Below are 18,646 nucleotides of genomic sequence, written 5' to 3' on the forward strand. Positions count from 1 at the left end.
CAATGTTTAAAAATAGCTTCAATACAAAAACCCATAACAATGGAAAGTAAAATTTCTAATCAATGTGTTTGCAGTATTTAGTAAAAGTTGATGGTTTTGTTGCGTAAACATACAATAACAGGGGAACTCACTCGGACACGGTACTCACATACTTTCGAAAGGCTGGCCGATCATCTAGTCAATTAACTGAGAGGAACGAGTTTTCCTAGATTATAATCGCTTTTACCAAATTTTGTACATTCTTGTCTTATGTTAGTAAGGTCATGGTATCGATAGATAGTCATTAACGCTTAACTAACGTCCTAATACATATATCAAAAAAAACTATACTAATATTATAAAGCTGAAGAGTTTGTTTGTTTGAACGCGCTCTGGTTAGGCGACCAGCTGCTGTGAAACGTGGCGAAGTTCATTTTCCCTAAGCTATGTTTTTTTTTTTATATGGAAAGATGCGTGCTGTGGATGGCTTTCCTATTATAGATACTTTGCATACTCGAGCTGCGCATCCTTGTACAACTACTTAGCGGCATAGCACTTCTTACTCGCACAGCTACTACAGCTTAGTATCAGTGGAAACAGTCACATAGTTTCACAGCTTAGCTCTAGAGATATTCAGCATCTTCTTAGTATAGCTACATAGCACCTTTATACAGAAAAGGCCTATAGATCAACAGGAGTCGGTCATAGGTTCTTCTTGATGACCAGAATTCAAAATATCATAAAATGTCAAAACTCCGTCGACATAACTACGTTAGTAGGGGGTCAAAGTCAAAAATGTTGTCAAGGACACGAGTTGCATAATAAATACATTATTATACAACAACCAGACGTAACCGACGACATTATATGTATAATATCTACGAATGAGATTCGTATTAAAATGTGGAATGTTAGCTTTTATGATAATTGAAGAATTTTTGGCTTAAAGTAAGTCTAATCAACATAGTTGGCTGTTAACTATTGCAACTTAGAGACTGTGTTGTATACGACACAACGTCATTATTATATCTTTTATATGGTTTTCTTCAAGCGCAGGACAACACAACACCTCAAGGTGGACAGGCGACCTGATTAAGATCACAGGGAGCCGTTGGATGCAGGTCGCTTCGTTTGGAAGCGACGTGCACAGCCTATCTGGAAGTATTGGGGAAGCCTATGTTCAACAGTGGACGTCTGGCTGATATGCTGATGATTTCTCGAAAAGTAACATCCATTTTATTTAACTCGACATAACCCACTACATAATATCGGTATATTATGTAGTGGGTTATGTCGAGTCTCACGAATCAATTCTGAGACTTACTCGGCAGCCGTCTTCAAAAAACCGAAATAACCCACTACATACCGACTCTGGAATCAAATTCGAAACACATTACTTGGCAGCCACTCAACCAGTGATACAGAACGCACATTATGATAAATTTTCCATATGCCTACAATACCTACATACACTAAATATTTTTTATAAAGCCAATAAACTAACTTAACAGAGCGACACACAAAATAATTCCCAGCCTTAGCCGACTATTGTAGTAGACGGTATAAGGAAAATATAAAACTAATCATTGTCTAGTCAGCTGTTGAACAATGCGGTTCAAAACTGTGGCGCGCGCGCACCGCTAGATTGATTGGCCGCCAATAGGGCTGCCTAACTGTGGCGAAAAAACTTGATCGACCACATTCCGTTAAGTTGTCTGTTTTGTTAATTTGATTGAGAGAAGATTTTTGGAAGTTATGTGCTTTTTATAAAATATATTATTAATAACATTTATCTCCAAAATAAATACCAAATATTTTTTCTTAAACTACATGACAGAGTATTGTATTGTAGTTTTTATGCACCGAGGAACGAAAAAAAGTAAAAATCATATTCGATTCAAAATCACACATCAAGTGCTCTTTCGGCTAAGGAGATATTTAATAACATATGTCATACAACAACAAAACAGAATACCAACTTTTGGTTAGATATGTAAATTATTTAAAATTTCTCGCGCACGGTCCCGGGGGATAAAAATTGTCGTATCAGTATGTTATTCCAGACCATAACCTACCTTTATGCCAAATTTCATACCAATCTCTTCAGTCATTTTGACGTCATTGAATAACTAACATACACACAAAACTCACAAATGCGAATTTATAATATTAGATAGATTAACTAGAAAAAAACACGATGGCAGCCCTAAAACCGATTGACACGACACTCCGTTACCACTAATTGAAGCACGAAAGCTACGGACATTTGTTTTATGGAACAAATTCACCGAGATATGCTAATAACACACTTTTACAAAGTTACCGCGACTCACTGCGACTCACTGTTACACTCTATAACAGTTACACTACAACATCTGATTTACCTGATTAATTATCTGTGACAGTCCGCCGCCATGTTTTTTTCGCTCCTGTCATTAAAAGTAATAGCAGTTTTTTGCGTTGGCAATCGTAGTATTATACGTCAAAGCTATTTATTAGGTACTGTTAGTCCGCTTTTATTGTCTTCTTTATTAAGATTTGGTCTATTGAAATTAATTTCTCTTAATATCGTAGAAAACTGGGTTTTTTTATTGGTAGGGAAAGGTAAAACGAACTGCCGTACTCAGAGATATTGAATGATTACGTAAACAATTCCTTAGAAACGATTTTGTTCCGAAAATAAATGCCTCTGAATACAGCCGTAAGTGTAGCATACTTGAGCTGTGGATTACCTAGCGGGTTTATCCGGTTCAAAAAGCAGGAGTAGGTACGGGGTGGTTTTTAGTCAATAAGAGTCTGACACTCGCTCTCGCCTGGCCGGGAGAAGACATTGAAAAAAAGTGTGGCATAATATAATACTACATTTTTAACCAACTACCAAAAAAGGAGGAGGTTCTCTATTCTTTTTTGTTTTTAACTGTCGTCACTGTCAAGGTATCTTAGTTAATACATTTGCAACAATGTACTACCAAAGGTCGACTGGTAGAAAACGCCTGAGGCATCAACTTCGCCTTGTACTAAGATAAGAAAAACTTGAAGGCGAAGCTACAAGGAAATTTAAATGATTTGCTTTTTCATTTAAAACTACGGTCGGCTGTAAATTATGTGACAACTCAAGTAATAAATTATGAACTTTACGAGATGTAATATTATAAACATTTTCTTAGAAACAAGATGTCTGAAAGAAAACTATAAAGTCACTAATGAAATTAGTTTTTACTTTTTTCTTAACAAACTTTCTATTTCCATTTCTTAATAATATTTATGTATTTCAGTATGAAACTTGTCAGTAACATCTATCATCTTCGCTTTTACTTTAACAAACGTGAAGTCTGAGACAACGGCGATACAACGTTTTTAATAGCTAAACAAACCGAAGCGCTTTACTTAGCAAAAAAAAATCGGAAATTTTAAATAATCCGAAAGGGCAAGAGCTAAAGTATCTATCATCCAAATTAGCTCATACCCTAACTGTATACCAAATTTTATCAAAGTGTATTCAGTAGTTTCAGAGCGTTTGACGGACAAACATTGAAACAAACTTTCACGTTTATAATTCAGTGTAACTAAATAGAGGGCAAGAGCTAAATATCCATATAAAATTCGAAGACTACAACTAAGTTATAAAACTTAATACTAGAGGACAAACCTATTCAATGTGCCACGAAACTAGTTTAAGTAATAATCGACATTCCTGCCATAACTCTCGGGTAACTATAGTCATCTGATTCGTTCACTAAATTGGTATTAATAGTAAGGTTTGTGATTCGATTTCTTTTTAAATTACGACTTTATGGTAGTTGCGAGTGACTAAGATTCGGAGCCGCGGACTACCTAGCGGGTTTATCGGGGCTCCGGCTCGACAAGCAGGAGAAGCAACGGAAAAGGAGTCTGATGATACTCCTTCTTGCCTCGCCCAAGGCGGAAGAAGACATTAGATGATTATCAGCCTTCAAAAAAGTATAAGTATATATGGATCTACAAACTGCAAAGTAAATAGGTCAATGTTAACACATAATTATAAAGCAAGGAGGGTTATTAGCGAATATAACAAGCTATTGTAATCCCGCGGTCTCGCTCGGTCGGCTCGACGTAATTGTTCGAACGAGGAATAAATAACAATAGTCTATGTAACTCTTCTCCGGTATAAAGTTGAAGGTTAGATGTATTTATTGTAGAAGTATGGGTTAAGAGTATAATTATTAGTAAACTAGCCTCTGCCAGCGACTTCACCTGCATTCCCATGGGATACGGACTCAGCTAAGCTATATTTTTTTTTATATTGAAAGATTCTTTCTTCACCTCTAATAATATCTTCCGATTTATTTTGTTGCGGGATCCAAGACTGGATTCATGTCCCTGGGACGCGGCGGACTTTTTTTACATTTAATGGGTCGACGTTCAATGTTCCGGTGTTTTCATGGTTGTATCTACTGTAGATCCTGGCTTACAGGAGTTGCAGCGGTATGGGTGATGGCAGCGGGCTTGTCCCAATTAAAAAAAATGAATCATACGTGCTATGGATGTGTGCTATGGATGGCTTCCCTACTATCGATACATCTTATACTCGAGCTGCGCATCTTCCTCGCACATCTACATAGCTTAGTATCAGTGGAAACGGTCACATAGTTTCACAGCTTAGCTATTACATCTTCATAGCATAGATACATAGCACATCTCTTGTGGAAAAACTAGTGTTTTTAAGACTACATCTGTCTACTAATTCTGTCCTAATATGATGGAAAAATACATAAATTATGATTTCGTTTACGCATAATCATATTTACAATAAGCTGAAATATAAAAAAATTGTTTCTAGAGAACATTTCAGCGTTGCCACAGACTTCAGGCCGCTGGCTCGGAACGGGTTACAATTATCGCCTGTAATTACAGCGGCTTGAGATATGCGCCTGCCTTATTATGAAATACAGTGAAAGTGATAATTATGGAGTTCGCGTTAATGAACGAGCAATGGACGGTGACTGAAAAACTTAGCGCGCTGTGTAGTGTATACTTAAGTTGGTATTTTTATTTATACTATAATTTAATATGGACTATATATTACCGATTTTAGTAACAGTAACCTTACATTAGATATTTTCTGTCGTAGGCTGCTGCCCTGCTTAATAGATTATTAATCATTTAACATTATGAAGTTTAGAAAGCATGCGTCATACTTGGCATGGGCGGATGCCAGGCGTCGTAGGGCTGACGACACTCTTCAGAGGAAGAGAGCCTATAACCGGGCTGCCAAGTCATGCAAAAAGGCATTACGGATGGCCCGGTTCAACCACATTGGCCGAATAGGGAACAAACTGGCTTCTTACCCAGCGGGTAGTAAAGCATTCTGGTCCCTGGCCAAGGCGGTTGAATCGAACTTCTGCCGTCCTTCACTCCCACCTCTCCTGGGGCCTAACGGGACGCTGGCACACACCGCGGTAGAGAAGGCAAACCTGTTTGCTTCTCTATTTGCGGAATCTTCACGTCTTGATACTGGTGGCGCTATACCTCCTTCTCTAAATAACGTATGCGAGACGAAAATGTCGAAAATTCGCATCCGACAGAAGGAGGTGTATAAGACGTTGCGTAATCTCGACGTGAACAAGGCCAGTGGCCCCGACGGAATCCCGGCCGTGGTTTTAAAAACCGCCTGAGTTGTCTCCAATCCTGACACGTAATTCGACTTTCCTTGGAGACTGGTCAAGTGCCGGTTGCATGGAAGCTGGCCAACGTGCAGCCTGTGCCCAAAAAGGTAGTCGTGCCGACCCTAACAATTACCGACCAGGTTAGATCACGTCCATACTCTGTAAGAGTATGGAACGTGTAAAGTAACAGGCTCCTGGCATACCTTGAAGGTAACGACCTCCTCAGCGATCAGCAGTATGGGTTTCGCCACAACCGATCCACTGGGGACCTTCTTGCGTATGCCACCCACATTTGGAGCGAGGCCATAGAGAAGCACGGGGAGGCAATAGCGGTCTCACTCGACATATACTTTAGCTGCGCATCTTCCTCGCTCAGCTACTTTGCGGCGGCGCATCTTCATAGCACACTTAAACTCGCACATCTACATAGCTCAGTATCAGTGGAAACGATCACATAGTTTCACAGCTTAGCTATTACATCCTCATAGCATAGATACATAGCACATCTCTTGTGGAAAAACGGGTGTTTTTAAGACTACATCTGTCAATTCTGTCCTAATATGATGGAAAAATACATAACTTATGATTTCGGTTATTTGCACGTCAATATCATATTCAAAATAAACTGAAATATAAAAAATATTGTTTCTAGTGTACATTTCAGCGTTGCCACAGACTTCAGGCCGCTGGCTCGGAACGGGTTACAATTATCGCCTGTAATTACAGCGGCTTGAGATATGCGCCTGCCTTATTATGAAATACAGTGAAAGTGATAATTATGGAGTTCGCGTTAATGAACGAGCAATGGACGGTGACTGAAAAACTTAGCGCGGTGTGTAGTGTATACTTAAGTTGGTAGTTTTATTTATACTATAATTTAATATGGACTATATATTACTTTCCGATTTTGTACCGATTTTAGTAACGGTAACCTTACATTAGCTATTTTCTGTCGTAGGCCCTGATTAATAATAATGATTAATAGTTTAACATTATAAAGTTGAATAGTTTCTTTGTTTGATAGCGCTAATCTCAGGAATTACTAGTTCGAATTGGATAATTACTTTTGTGTTGGATAATCCATTTATTGAGGAAGACTATAAAACATTACGCTTGCTTTTTTTGAGGTGTAAAAAGGGGTAAGTTTAATCGCGGGAACGTGGGCGAAACTGCTGGCAGAAACTATACTTATTTATACTATACATAATATATAATGTGTTGTAAAACCTTTCAACAACCCTCATGCTGTATATTAAGTACCCAGGCCGGCAATTTTGCATTGAATTAATTCATGGTAGGTATATAAGTTATATTACAGGCCAGGCTGGTTAGAAGCAGTTTATTGCTGGGAATCTGAACTCATCGCTAGTGATGGGCAGACGAGTAAAAAATTACACAGGTAACAATTTAAAGAATAAGCACAATAGGGGTGAGGGGTATGAAAATTAAAAATCTAATTAGTCCGCCAATATTAGACACGTATTTTATTTTGTCATATAAGATAACAATACTTAGATTAATCGAATCAAAGTGTAGTAGTGGAAGCAAGTACATCATTTTGATGTATAAAATGTATCTAGAAGTGATGTCATGCGATATTTCAAATCAATATATCTTCGAAAATATTTGTTGCCGTAAGAAAATAAAAATACGTGTCTAATATTTTAAAATAATCTGACGAACATTAAAATAAAAATTAGTCATTTACCCTATTGCAATTAATCATCTAGTTAACAATGAGTAATAATTATTATGTATGAATATAAGTGCTTTGCACAACAGAATCAATTCAAACCTTACACAGAATACGAATTACGACAAAATTTTGGTCGGTAAAAATTCAACATTTACTCAAAAGCAATTTTACCGCTCGCCAATACCAACCAATCCCATCCTTACTCGCAATAATAATTAATAATAATTAATTCCTGCAATAACAGCCTCTACGTACACCCCTTCAATCAAGTTCCTTCAGAAAAACTAGACAACGACCATTGACCGCACCAACCGTGGGATACAATATACAACCTTACACATACACTCCACATAACCCTTATTTCCTTGCATTAAAGTTGAATTTCGCTTGTTTTTGCTACACTGCTATCATGGTATACTTGCCCTCGACAATTTTATAAAAGCATTTTTTATAAGTCTTATGCAGTGGTGATAAAGGTGAGTTTCGCTTGTTTTTCTTGTGTTGTTGTAGCGGTAAAGTTGACAATGGATGTCCCACGGTGAACCGTGGCCTTTAAGTAAAGTAGTGCAGTGTAACTGTGCTGTATTAAGTTGGTTGATTAAGTTATTTTATACATACTTGTTTCTAAGTTATTTGAAGTGAAAAGTCTGATAGAATATTAATAAGTTTATGATATAAGTGGAATGGTACGAATACGAGAGCCTAAAATTTGAAATGAATACTTTCAGCACATTTCTTCACTAAAACAAATTATAAAAAAAATCCTAAACAAACATGGTCATATTACTTACATTTTTAGACGAAATTAAATTCGACCATTTTGGGTACCGCCAAAACTTCCATACAAAAGACATCAACGCGTAAACGACGTATGCACTGTTTAAGCATGAACTACCAAATATTTGATTGTTTGTATGAATGCTTCTATCTTTGATATTAACAGTCTAATTTCTATAAACGTTTTCGTGTCTTATAGTTCTCCTTGTGAGGAAGGACATCATTTTTTTAGAACAGATCAAAAGAAGGCAGTTCTGAAAACGCACATATTGTGAGGAGATTTCTGCCTCTGGAGCCCTAACCACCAGTAGCTTGGACCATGCTCCCATTACTGGTAGGCTTCTATTATAATATGTTATGTTTGTGTTTTTTTTATTGAAGGCATTCATTCTATTTGACTCTTGGAAACTGATACATGCTACATTTTTGCCATTAGCCGCACGAGCAAAGCCGCGGGCGAAAAACTGGTTTATCTTTAAAATCATTAGACATTTAACCTAGAACATTATATATACTACATTGATGATCTAAGACCATTAGGTGTAATCATCTGATGACGTGATTTAGTAAGGAAAACCCATGACTTGTATCGTTGGAATGACAGAAGGTATTCATATAAAAAAATATTTCAATTTTTATGTAATTTTTCGTGGGTTTTTCGACCTCAATCTATAATTAACACCCATATCTTTGACATTAGTTTTTTGGACTTTTTTTTAAAAGTCGAATGTTAACTTTTTTATGGAATAGGGGGCAAACGAGCAGACGGATCATCTGATGGTAAGCGAACAGCGCCGCCCGTGGACACCCGCGACACCAGAGGAGTAATTGGTACGTTGCCAATACACAGATTTTGAATTAACGTTGGTTATTAAATTCAATAGTATAGAGGACTACACATTTGACTGAGACCAGGCAACAGCGATCTCTAATTAATCTGGCCCATAGTCCGGATATTTTTACCAAAACAATTTCGAGACAATTTCAAGCTCTTACACCAGTACCAAGAATCCCTCAACACAAAAATCTTACCCAACCTACGATACGAACATAAATTATACCAAAGTATAATAAACACAAATACTTAGCAAGCTTCGTCACTGTTACCTGTGTCTGCGTGCAGGTAACGTTTTTTTGTTACATATTTGCAAATAAGATGGTCTGCCATATTGTTATATTGTCGAACGTATCTCCTTATTTATTCTCCAGTTTGTTTACATTACAGCAACTGACTGTGATGACTTTTTTATGGAATATGGAATTGGGGCCATAGAGCGGATGGGTCATCTGATGGTAAGCGATCAGCGCTGCCCTTAGACTAGAGGAGACACAGGTGCGTTGCCGGTGCTTTTAAAAGATTTGAAGGTCATATCGTTTCGGATATACTGCTGACGACAGCTCATTCAAGACTGATCGAGAAGACGTGTCTGTTCTGACGGAGAAAATAAAGTCACCTGTTACAAAATTTATTTATTAAATATCCGACTAACTCTTCGCTCATATTTTTTTCTACTGATTGGGGTGTATAATGAGCTAAATTTAAGTCTAAAGCCTGTACCAACATTATAGAATAGCAGCTAAAAGTGCTGGGAACATAATTCGAACTAACTTTACATGAAAACATATGACTAATTTCTGTTTCAGAGTCCGTCTTGTAGATTATTTTAAAACATTAGACACGTATTTTTTATTGCCTTACGGAAACAAATACTTTCGAAGATATATTGATTTTAAATGGCACGACGTCACTGCTAGGTACATTTTATTCATCCCCTTAATATAAACGGTGTTTCCCACCGCACCCCACCCGCTCATCACCCCCCCAGCCTCCCAAACCAAACCCGCATAGTTCAATAAACTACAGTTGCGTTGCGTTAGCGACAAGTCGCAACTGGTTTGACAAGTGACGACTAATCGGTGTTACGGCATGAGACGTTGCGACACACGACTCGCTCGCGACTACTGCACGACAGATCTTCACGGGTGAATGCGACGGGGTGCGGCAGATTCATTCATGAGAGGAGTAACACGATGTACCAGCTGTTGTTGTAAGTTAGTTACATCAACGAATGATGAATAAAGTACAAAGCATTGTAAATTAGGGTCAGGTGGGGTAAGTGAAACTCAGGGGGAACTGAAACACTCATTCATAACTATATAACTAACAAGTGTATCGATACTTCGCGCGTAGTCGGTAAAACAGAAAGGCGATGTGGTTTTATTGATAAAACATAGAAGTCGCTATTATCATTTTCTACAAAAATAAACAAAAAACATTTTTTTCAACTGTCAGTTGTCAAAACACGAGTTGGAGGTGTGACGTTTTCGGCTTTCGTGAAAGTTTTTATAATAAGTGTTTTAAATGTACCTAATGGTAAGTACTGAGTAAAAAGTATGTACTTACTAGTCCAATGATTATATTTCGATAATTCCTACGGATAATTGAGTTTTGGCTTTGGTAAAAACTAAACCTAAAAAAGAGTCAAGTGGGGTAAGTGAAACTTAATACACGGGGAAAGAGAAACATATGTTTCACTTCCCCCGTATCAGAAATCACAAACATTTTTACGTGATTAAAAATGTTGGTAATCATAAATTTACTATTTGTGTCTAAATTATATTTGCGAAATTCTTATAACTTTTTTATTTTCAGATTGCCTTCACAAATATCTCGTAGAAAGAGTGGACACGAACACAGACTTAATAAATCGGTTACTAATGACATCAGACCCCTACATTGCAAGCTTACGTGCCGCTCCCAAAACTAGATGTAGCCAAATGACTCCTGAAGTCTGTGAACTTTTACAAATGAGTACTATTGACATTGAACACGAAGAAATTCAGTCAGAAAATTAAGATTCTGATACTAATAGCGACTTTGAAGAATTTCAGTATTCTGACTGAACTAAATTTGTACAGTTTGGGTTCAAGACTATTGTCCCTTTAGATTATGGAAATTACACACTGTGCGGTGTCTGATGCTTGTTTCCGTAATTGTATGCAAACTGTTAAGTCAGTAAAGAAATTTATTTTTATTTTGTTTTTGATTTCCCTACCTATAATTTCTGTTTTAAATTTTATACAAATGTTTGAGACATCTGACCATGGTAACTATGTTTCACTTACCCCAAAATACCTTTTTTGTTTTCTTTTCTAAAACTAAGCCTTATATTGATTGTAGAATATAGACATTAGAGAAAGAAACTCTGAATTGTTGCCTTAGTCAGGTAACCGTTGCATAAATACAACATTTAACTATATTTCTGACGTTTGTTTCACTTACCCCTTTCCAGGGGCAAGTGAAACAAAACCATAGTCTGAAAATATTGATTGTTTTCTCGCTTATGGTAAGACTAAAGAGCTGTTTGTCATAACTCCATGAATCATTGGCTAAAGGAGAGTACTGTGCAAGAAATGCAACTGAAATTGATCGTCGCATTACTGCGTCAGATGCCGTTATGTTAAAATACAAGTAAAGTATGTTTCACTTACCCCACCTGACCCTATGTCGAAAGATTTGCCCATCAGTCGATCGAATTAGCTATCTTGGAATTTATTCTCAAGCGAAGTTTTTAGGTACTGGAGCTAGAAATCATATAAATGTGTAGCTGTACTTTTTTAAAGTTTGGAAATTATCATGGATACCTTTTGTCTTACGATGTGCCTACCTATGTAGCTGTACCTACCAAGACATTAAATTCTCACAATCTTCTAAAAATCCTTAATGGATTTTCCACCTTATCGTTTTGTTATAAAGTTGAAAAGGTATTTATGTCGGACTGGACTAGCTGGAGCTGACATATTCGAATTAAAGAGATTATTTATTCGAAAAGTACAGCCTCATAAAAATTAACAAAATAATATCCTGATGCATCAAATAATAAAGGCACAACATACATAGCGTTACATGCATTAGCGATACATAGGCTGTCTGTTTATAGGTTTGTATTTTAGGAAATTGCACAAGAAATGATATTACAATATAATGTATGTGTTTCCAAATATCGCGAGACGCACCGACCTTTGACTTACAAATATTTCACACATCAATTGTGCAAGAAACCATACACAGTCGTTGTATGATTATGTGATTGAAAAAGAGTAACCCATTGAGTTTCTTGCTCGTTCTTCTCCATAGGAATCTACACTTTGAAACCAGCATCTAGCTTCACTGACAGACAGACTGACGGACAATTCAAAAATGCTTTGATTTTGACTTTGATTGTGATAAAGATTAATTAATTTATTTTGACAACGCACACGAACAAGGGATAACAGCCGGCCTCATCTAGTTATTTAAGGAGATTGACGTGTAAAAGAGTTACATTGTAACCTATTTGCAAAAATAATATCATTAATAGCCTTAACTTAAGTATTGAATTTCCTTTATATGATCTGTTTTTATGACTGTTCTCATGCCTGAGCCGCGGGTTTGAAACCTACCAACAGCAAAGTACCAATGGGACATTTTCCGAGTTGGATTTACTTTCTAAGCATATTTAGACACCACCGACAAACGGTGAAGAAAAACATCGTGAGGAAACCTGGACTTATAATTTCTAATTATAAAGAAATCGCCAACCCGCATTAAGCAAGCGTAGTGATTAATGCTCAAACCTTCTCCGTGCGAGAAGAGGCCTTTGGTCAGTAGTGACCACTTACAGGCTGTGGATGTGAATGTGTAATCTGTTTAAATGGTATACAATAAAGCATATCTCTATATCTATCCATGTATGTAACACTTGTATGTTTTGATTGAATAAAACGTAACATTTTTTTGTGAGCTGTTCTTGACCACAGGATGACGTAAATTCATTGAAAGCAGCTGATGTAGCGATGCTGCCATGTTACTATGTCATATAATATGTATGTTACGAAATATTGCATTAATACCGGTATCCTAATATTTATTACGTATGTGAATACTCGATTAGTTCAAGTTTAATAATACTAAGATTAAATTATTGTGGGAATGTGATTCCGTTTTGGAATGGTTTTATTTTATGATATTAATATTAATTAAGGTTTTTGCTATCGAAGTGATGGTTTTGTGAAATTGTAAAATCATTTTTTTTGCGATGATTATGTTTATATGTAAGATAATATGTTATGTTTACAGGAACATTCTCAATTGGTCTGACTAATTATCATAACTAAGAATAATCAAAACCCGAACTAAGACTACCAAGAACTTACTTTTCTTGTCTGTATGTCTATGCCAGAGACCTATGGTCCCTATGCATTTAACATTATTTGCGATCAATTTTATAAAAATTTTATAAAAATGTATTCACCCATCACTTTTATAGCAAGCAATGATTACAGGTACTTTGGTTTTAGTTTACGAGCAAACGCCAATAAAAACTTACTGTTTATATAAATTACTAGCGAAGGTCGTTTCAATGACACCTTGACTTATACTACCTATTTAATGACAGTAAAGCATTCTCAATCAAATACAAGCCGAAGTAATATAGCCAGGTATTAAAATATTCAGTATTTACTATCGCTCATCTAAATAATATGTATTTTGTTTTTAATTACTCTTTTAAAATGTTACGAGTTGTATTTGTATAATAAATAAAAATATTATTCACTATACATTCTGTAGTAATTAACATTGAAATATAATATTTTGTATGCGGAAAGGTGTATTGGGTCAATCTACTATCATTCATATGTATACCTACATTATTAGCAAATAAATGATTTATTTCTTATTTCTTTCTTTAAACCAGCCATAAATATTCAAGTGTAAAAGAATTCGCAACAAAAACGATTTTGCAAGGCACCGCTCTTGACACGATAATTGTATAATCACACACTAACAGTACATATATACGTCTATCTATACTAATATTATAAAGCTGAAGAGTTTGTTTGATTGTTTGATTGTTTGTTTGTTTGTTTGTTTGTTTGAACGCGCTAATCTCCGGAACTACTGGTCCGATTTGAATAATTCTTTTTGTGTTGGATAGTCCATTTATCGAGGAAGGTTATAGGCTATAAAACATCACGCTATAACTATTAGGAGCGAAGAAATAAAGGAAAATGTGGACAAAACGGGAGAAATTATTAATTCTTGAGGGCTTCCGTTGCGTGCGCTGCGAAAATGGTTCAAGATACGAAAATTATATGTATGAAAGAATTATTCCTCTTAAAATGATCTAAAAAAGTCAGCGACAGTATATGTCTATCTTTTAGGATTAACTTACTAGAATCGTTTTTATGGTAATCAAAATGGGTCGAAATTAATGCATTATTTGTTAAGAGTTGTATTAACGAAAAATATTAATCTTTATCGAAATAAATGTGTTGTTCATTAAGAGTATTTAATTGTGAACAAAATTGTCTTTGACATCACTAAACTTTAATAAACATCTTAGAAGATATTACAATTTTAAAATAACTCCGATATAAAATTCACCCGCGCCGCATGATGTGCGAAACACGACGCTGCCAGGAGGAGAGGCATTGTTTGCGAACGACGCGGAGCCTGGTGTAACTATACTCAAAAAAATTATAGTCTTACTAACGAAGTAAAACATTTTTTGATCATTGACCATCGAAAGCGTTTGTTTAGAGCGTAGAATGGCAAAAAAGCGGTTTACCATACGCCCACATTTTATTGTGGCTGTCTAATAAAGTACAACCAGATTCTACGTATAGTGCAATAATATCGGCTGAAACATTTGACAAACAAAAAAATCCAATTTTTCAATTTATTGTCATAAAAATATGATAGGGTATAAAAATATGGTCCTTAAGGATATCATAACCTTGCGTCACCATGTATGAAATAAAACATTTGTTCTAGAAAGTACTCTTTTTTTTTTTGAGGGGGGAAAATCATCCGTTGGCTACTCCTGCCTTGGGTGAAGCGAGAAGGAGTGTAAAAATCACCCCGTTCTGATTTGAGCCGGGGCCCCGGTAATCTTTTACGTTGTCTGCAGCACCGGATCGGGCATCAACCCTATTGGGTCCCATCTGTAGTAGTCTGGCTCTTTGAGGCGCGCACAGAACGCGACGCACGGTACGCACGGGTCTGGTTTTGATCGGGCGACGAGCTACTCTTACTCGCCGTCCGCAGACCCGCGCTTACGGTGGCCGGGGATCGTCACGCGATCCTCGACGCCCGGAGTGTCTTCTGCGGCGGCTGGGGCGTGATGAGGATCGCTCCCTCACGCGCTCCGCCTCCTCCTTAGCTAGCATTACTGCTTCGCAGAAGGGGGAGACGGCGTCCCTTTCCCCCTCGCTCCGCACCTTGGCCTGAACTAGAGCCGGACGTGAGAGGTTACCGTCGCCATTCACATCCCTAAGGACATGGCGATGCTCAGCACATGCAATGCACACCGCCACTGTATGCTCCACCATATCTTCCGGGCGGTCCTCGCAATGACGACACCCAGACGAAACGCCCGGGTGTTTCCTCCCGCCGAATTCGAAACAGGTACCAACCGAAACTTCCGTGTCCGGTAAGTACCTGCGTCAGGCGGTAGATGAGGAAGCCGTGACGCCTCTTAAGCCATTCTTCAAAGAGGGGACTTACTACTGCTATAACGCGTATGTAGCGAGCCCATCTATAAAGTACCCTAGGAATTTTATTTCTGAAACACAATCCGGGGTGGCGGTTACCCAACCTATAGGCGCAGGTATCCGGATAACAGTGGAAACACATATAGTATAGAAATGAGTGTTCCTTATAATCATAATCCAGTGCTATCACGAATTTTCATTGCACAAATTAACCGTGGGTAACAGCTATAATTTATGAAGCTGAGAAAGTTGTTTGCAAAAATAAATATAATGCCTAAAATAACTATTCCACGCGGACGAAGTCGCGGGCACAGCTAGTATATGTATATACGGCGGTGACGTAACGCGACCCTTTGTTACCAACCCACTTAATTATACGGAGAAAGCCACAGACTCCGTTTTATTATCTTGACCCTACCACTTATACCACTTATATGAATATCTCGGAGCAGGTTTACCCACGAGAATGGTGGAGAAGATGCCGGAAATTGTACTTAACAGCTGGGTTCGAACCCCGGCTGCAGCTCGTACCGGTTGTCGCGGAATGCGGACTTTTATGTACCATCCCAGCCTCGCTCGGATTAACACCCTTTAAGAAAGGCTACGCTATAGCTGCGGTGTCCTCCGTTCTGAGGGCGTACACTCTGGGATAAATGGATAGATGATGTAAATAGACACATACCTCGGGTGGAGCTGCAAACTTCAGGTTGGCGAGAGAGCCGTGCGACCTGCTGCGGTGCTCCTGTCGGATGCTGTACGAGAAGGCGCGCTCGTTTAAGTGCCCCTTCTTCCTGTAGATGCCGCCAGCGTCCTCCACTGCCTCCAGCCCTGTCATACTCTGCGCAGCCTTCATGGCAGTCGGTGGCGGCGGCTTCGAGCGCCTAGGGTCCACTGTGGCGTACTGTAAGCGCCCCCTACCGGGGCCTGGCGGACCTGGAGGCCCCGGAGGGAACGGCCCGGCGGCCAGTGCTGCGGGCACTCGCCCCCGGTGTCCCAGTGTGGCGGGGCGCGCGTGCGGCAGCGTGGCGGCGGGGTGCGCCACCAGCACCATGGGGTGCGCGGCGGCCCAGGCGGGCGGCGCGCGGCCCAGCGACCGCCCGTTCATCATGGGGGCGGGGCCCGCGTACAGCTCGTCTGCTGACGCTGACGATTTCTTTTTCGTCTTTTTCGCAGTAGCAGTCTTCTTTTTGGGCTCTTCGGGAGGCGGTGGTGGTGGCGGGACCGACGCTGGTCGCGTTATCTGCCGCGGACGAGGCGCGCGCGCTGGGTGAGGGATATCGTCACTGGCGTCGTCGCGCTCTGTCTCTCCTACCCACACCTTGTGGTTCTCATCTCCGTCGTACACTTCCAGCTCCTCGTCCTGGTCGGCTGGCAGATGTGAGGGAGCGCGCTCGGCCTCCAGTCGCTTAGCGTATGAACTATCAGCATATGCATGGAAGCAACAGCGCACCAGCGCGTTCGCGGCTGCCTCGCGGCGGCAGATGAATGCGTGGCACTCGAGCACCTTGATACCCTGTGTGCGACGCAGCACCGCTGCGAACAGGGGCGGGCGGCGCGGAGCCGGGGCCCGGGCGAACGGGGAGTCCAGGGGCAGGAACCGAGGCGCACCCTCCACCGTGACCCTGCGCACCGCGGCGCAGTAGTGCAGGCTCGATATCGGGAAGAAGCGCGCCACTCTCGAGCCGCTCTCGTCAATGTTCTCGAGCAGGATTCCGTTCGACCACACGGACAGCCACGAGTCGATGCCGCCGCTCGTCGCTCCCTTTTCCGGATACAACTCGCGCAGCGGTTCCTGGATGCCTTGCAGTCCATCCTTGCTCTGCTGCGGCACCGCGGAGCCGAGGTAGAGCACTCGGCACCGACATATCGGCGTCGACTCCATTTCGTCACTGCACTATCACAACATGACACTGAATCACTTGGAAACACAAATATGTCGCGGAGCGGTCGGGCGCGGAGGTGTACGTGCTGGCCGCGAGTCGCGCGCGGGTCTGAGTGAACGGAATTCAAGATGGCGGGCGCGGGGGCGCGGGCGGGGGCGCAGGCAGCCTCGCGGCGTGTGGGGGGTATACCTGCGCGCACGCACCTGCGAAGACACCTCCGCGGACGGGTACTGTAAGTATACATGAGTGCCGATGAACCGGCATTGTGTCAAACGAATCGTCGCGAATTTGGCCGCGTTTCTCTCCACGTCATCAGTCCGCGACGTGACGGAATGCCAGGCTGTGCTCCTGGTGCAGTGAAATCTGAAGGTCGAGCGATATTTAGATATTTCCCAGCGGATACAGCGCCCGTCCGTTTGTTGTGAATAACAAACAAGTTGCAGTTTCCACTGCGCCCGCGCACTATTTGGGTCATTGTTTCGTTTATGTTTGTCTCGGCTTGTATAATAGAAATATCTGACGTGTGAATAGGTTACACACAGTTACTGTTGTACCTACACGTGAAATATTTATGTATTGCATCTTGTTTAGAAGAATACTTCCCATCATTTGAGATTGAGAATGCTTCCATTTTCGTATTAGGAACTTAACAATTAAAAATACTATTATTGTTAAAATTCTTTATCATTCTGCACCAAAATGGTATTGTTTTAAACATAATTTAATTCCTAGTTCACAAATAAGTGTGTCGTTAATATATTTATCTTTAGTCTTTATTATTTTAGGTAAAGAGTACTTTTACATAGACAGGTCGACAACTAACCTCCAATTACAAGTAAATAAAGTATTGACACAGTTCATGAAACATAATAGTCGTGATGATACTTGATTATTTATCTGTTTATCGAAACAAGATATCTTAACATTTACCTTGATACTTTAACTATTAGATTCCGTATTTTACTTTTTTATTTGAGGAGGAAAATCATCCAATCGCTCCTTAAATAGGTGAGACGAGAGGGAGTGTCAAACTCTTACCAATTAAAAACCATCCCATGCCTACTCCTGCCCTGAACACAATTTGCTTTGCATTTAACAAAAACGAAACGAAAGCGCTTTCGGCAGTCGGC

General features: G+C 39.6%; 1 protein-coding gene across 1 annotated transcript in view; it reads right to left on the bottom strand.

The window, feature by feature from the left end:
- The window catches only part of LOC118274896 (uncharacterized), a 49,615-nt gene extending 31,880 nt beyond the window's left edge, over positions 1–17,735 (bottom strand). The window contains exon 1 of the mRNA XM_035592660.2: positions 16,316–17,735. Within this exon, the coding sequence (XP_035448553.1) occupies positions 16,316–17,515 (1,200 nt within the window). The 5' untranslated portion in view covers positions 17,516–17,735. The remainder of the gene's footprint in view (positions 1–16,315) is intronic.
- Positions 17,736–18,646: the final 911 nt, after the last annotated feature.

The sequence above is a fragment of the Spodoptera frugiperda genome, chromosome 11, assembly GCF_023101765.2.
Source record: "Spodoptera frugiperda isolate SF20-4 chromosome 11, AGI-APGP_CSIRO_Sfru_2.0, whole genome shotgun sequence".
Classification (NCBI taxonomy): Eukaryota; Metazoa; Arthropoda; class Insecta; order Lepidoptera; family Noctuidae; genus Spodoptera; species Spodoptera frugiperda.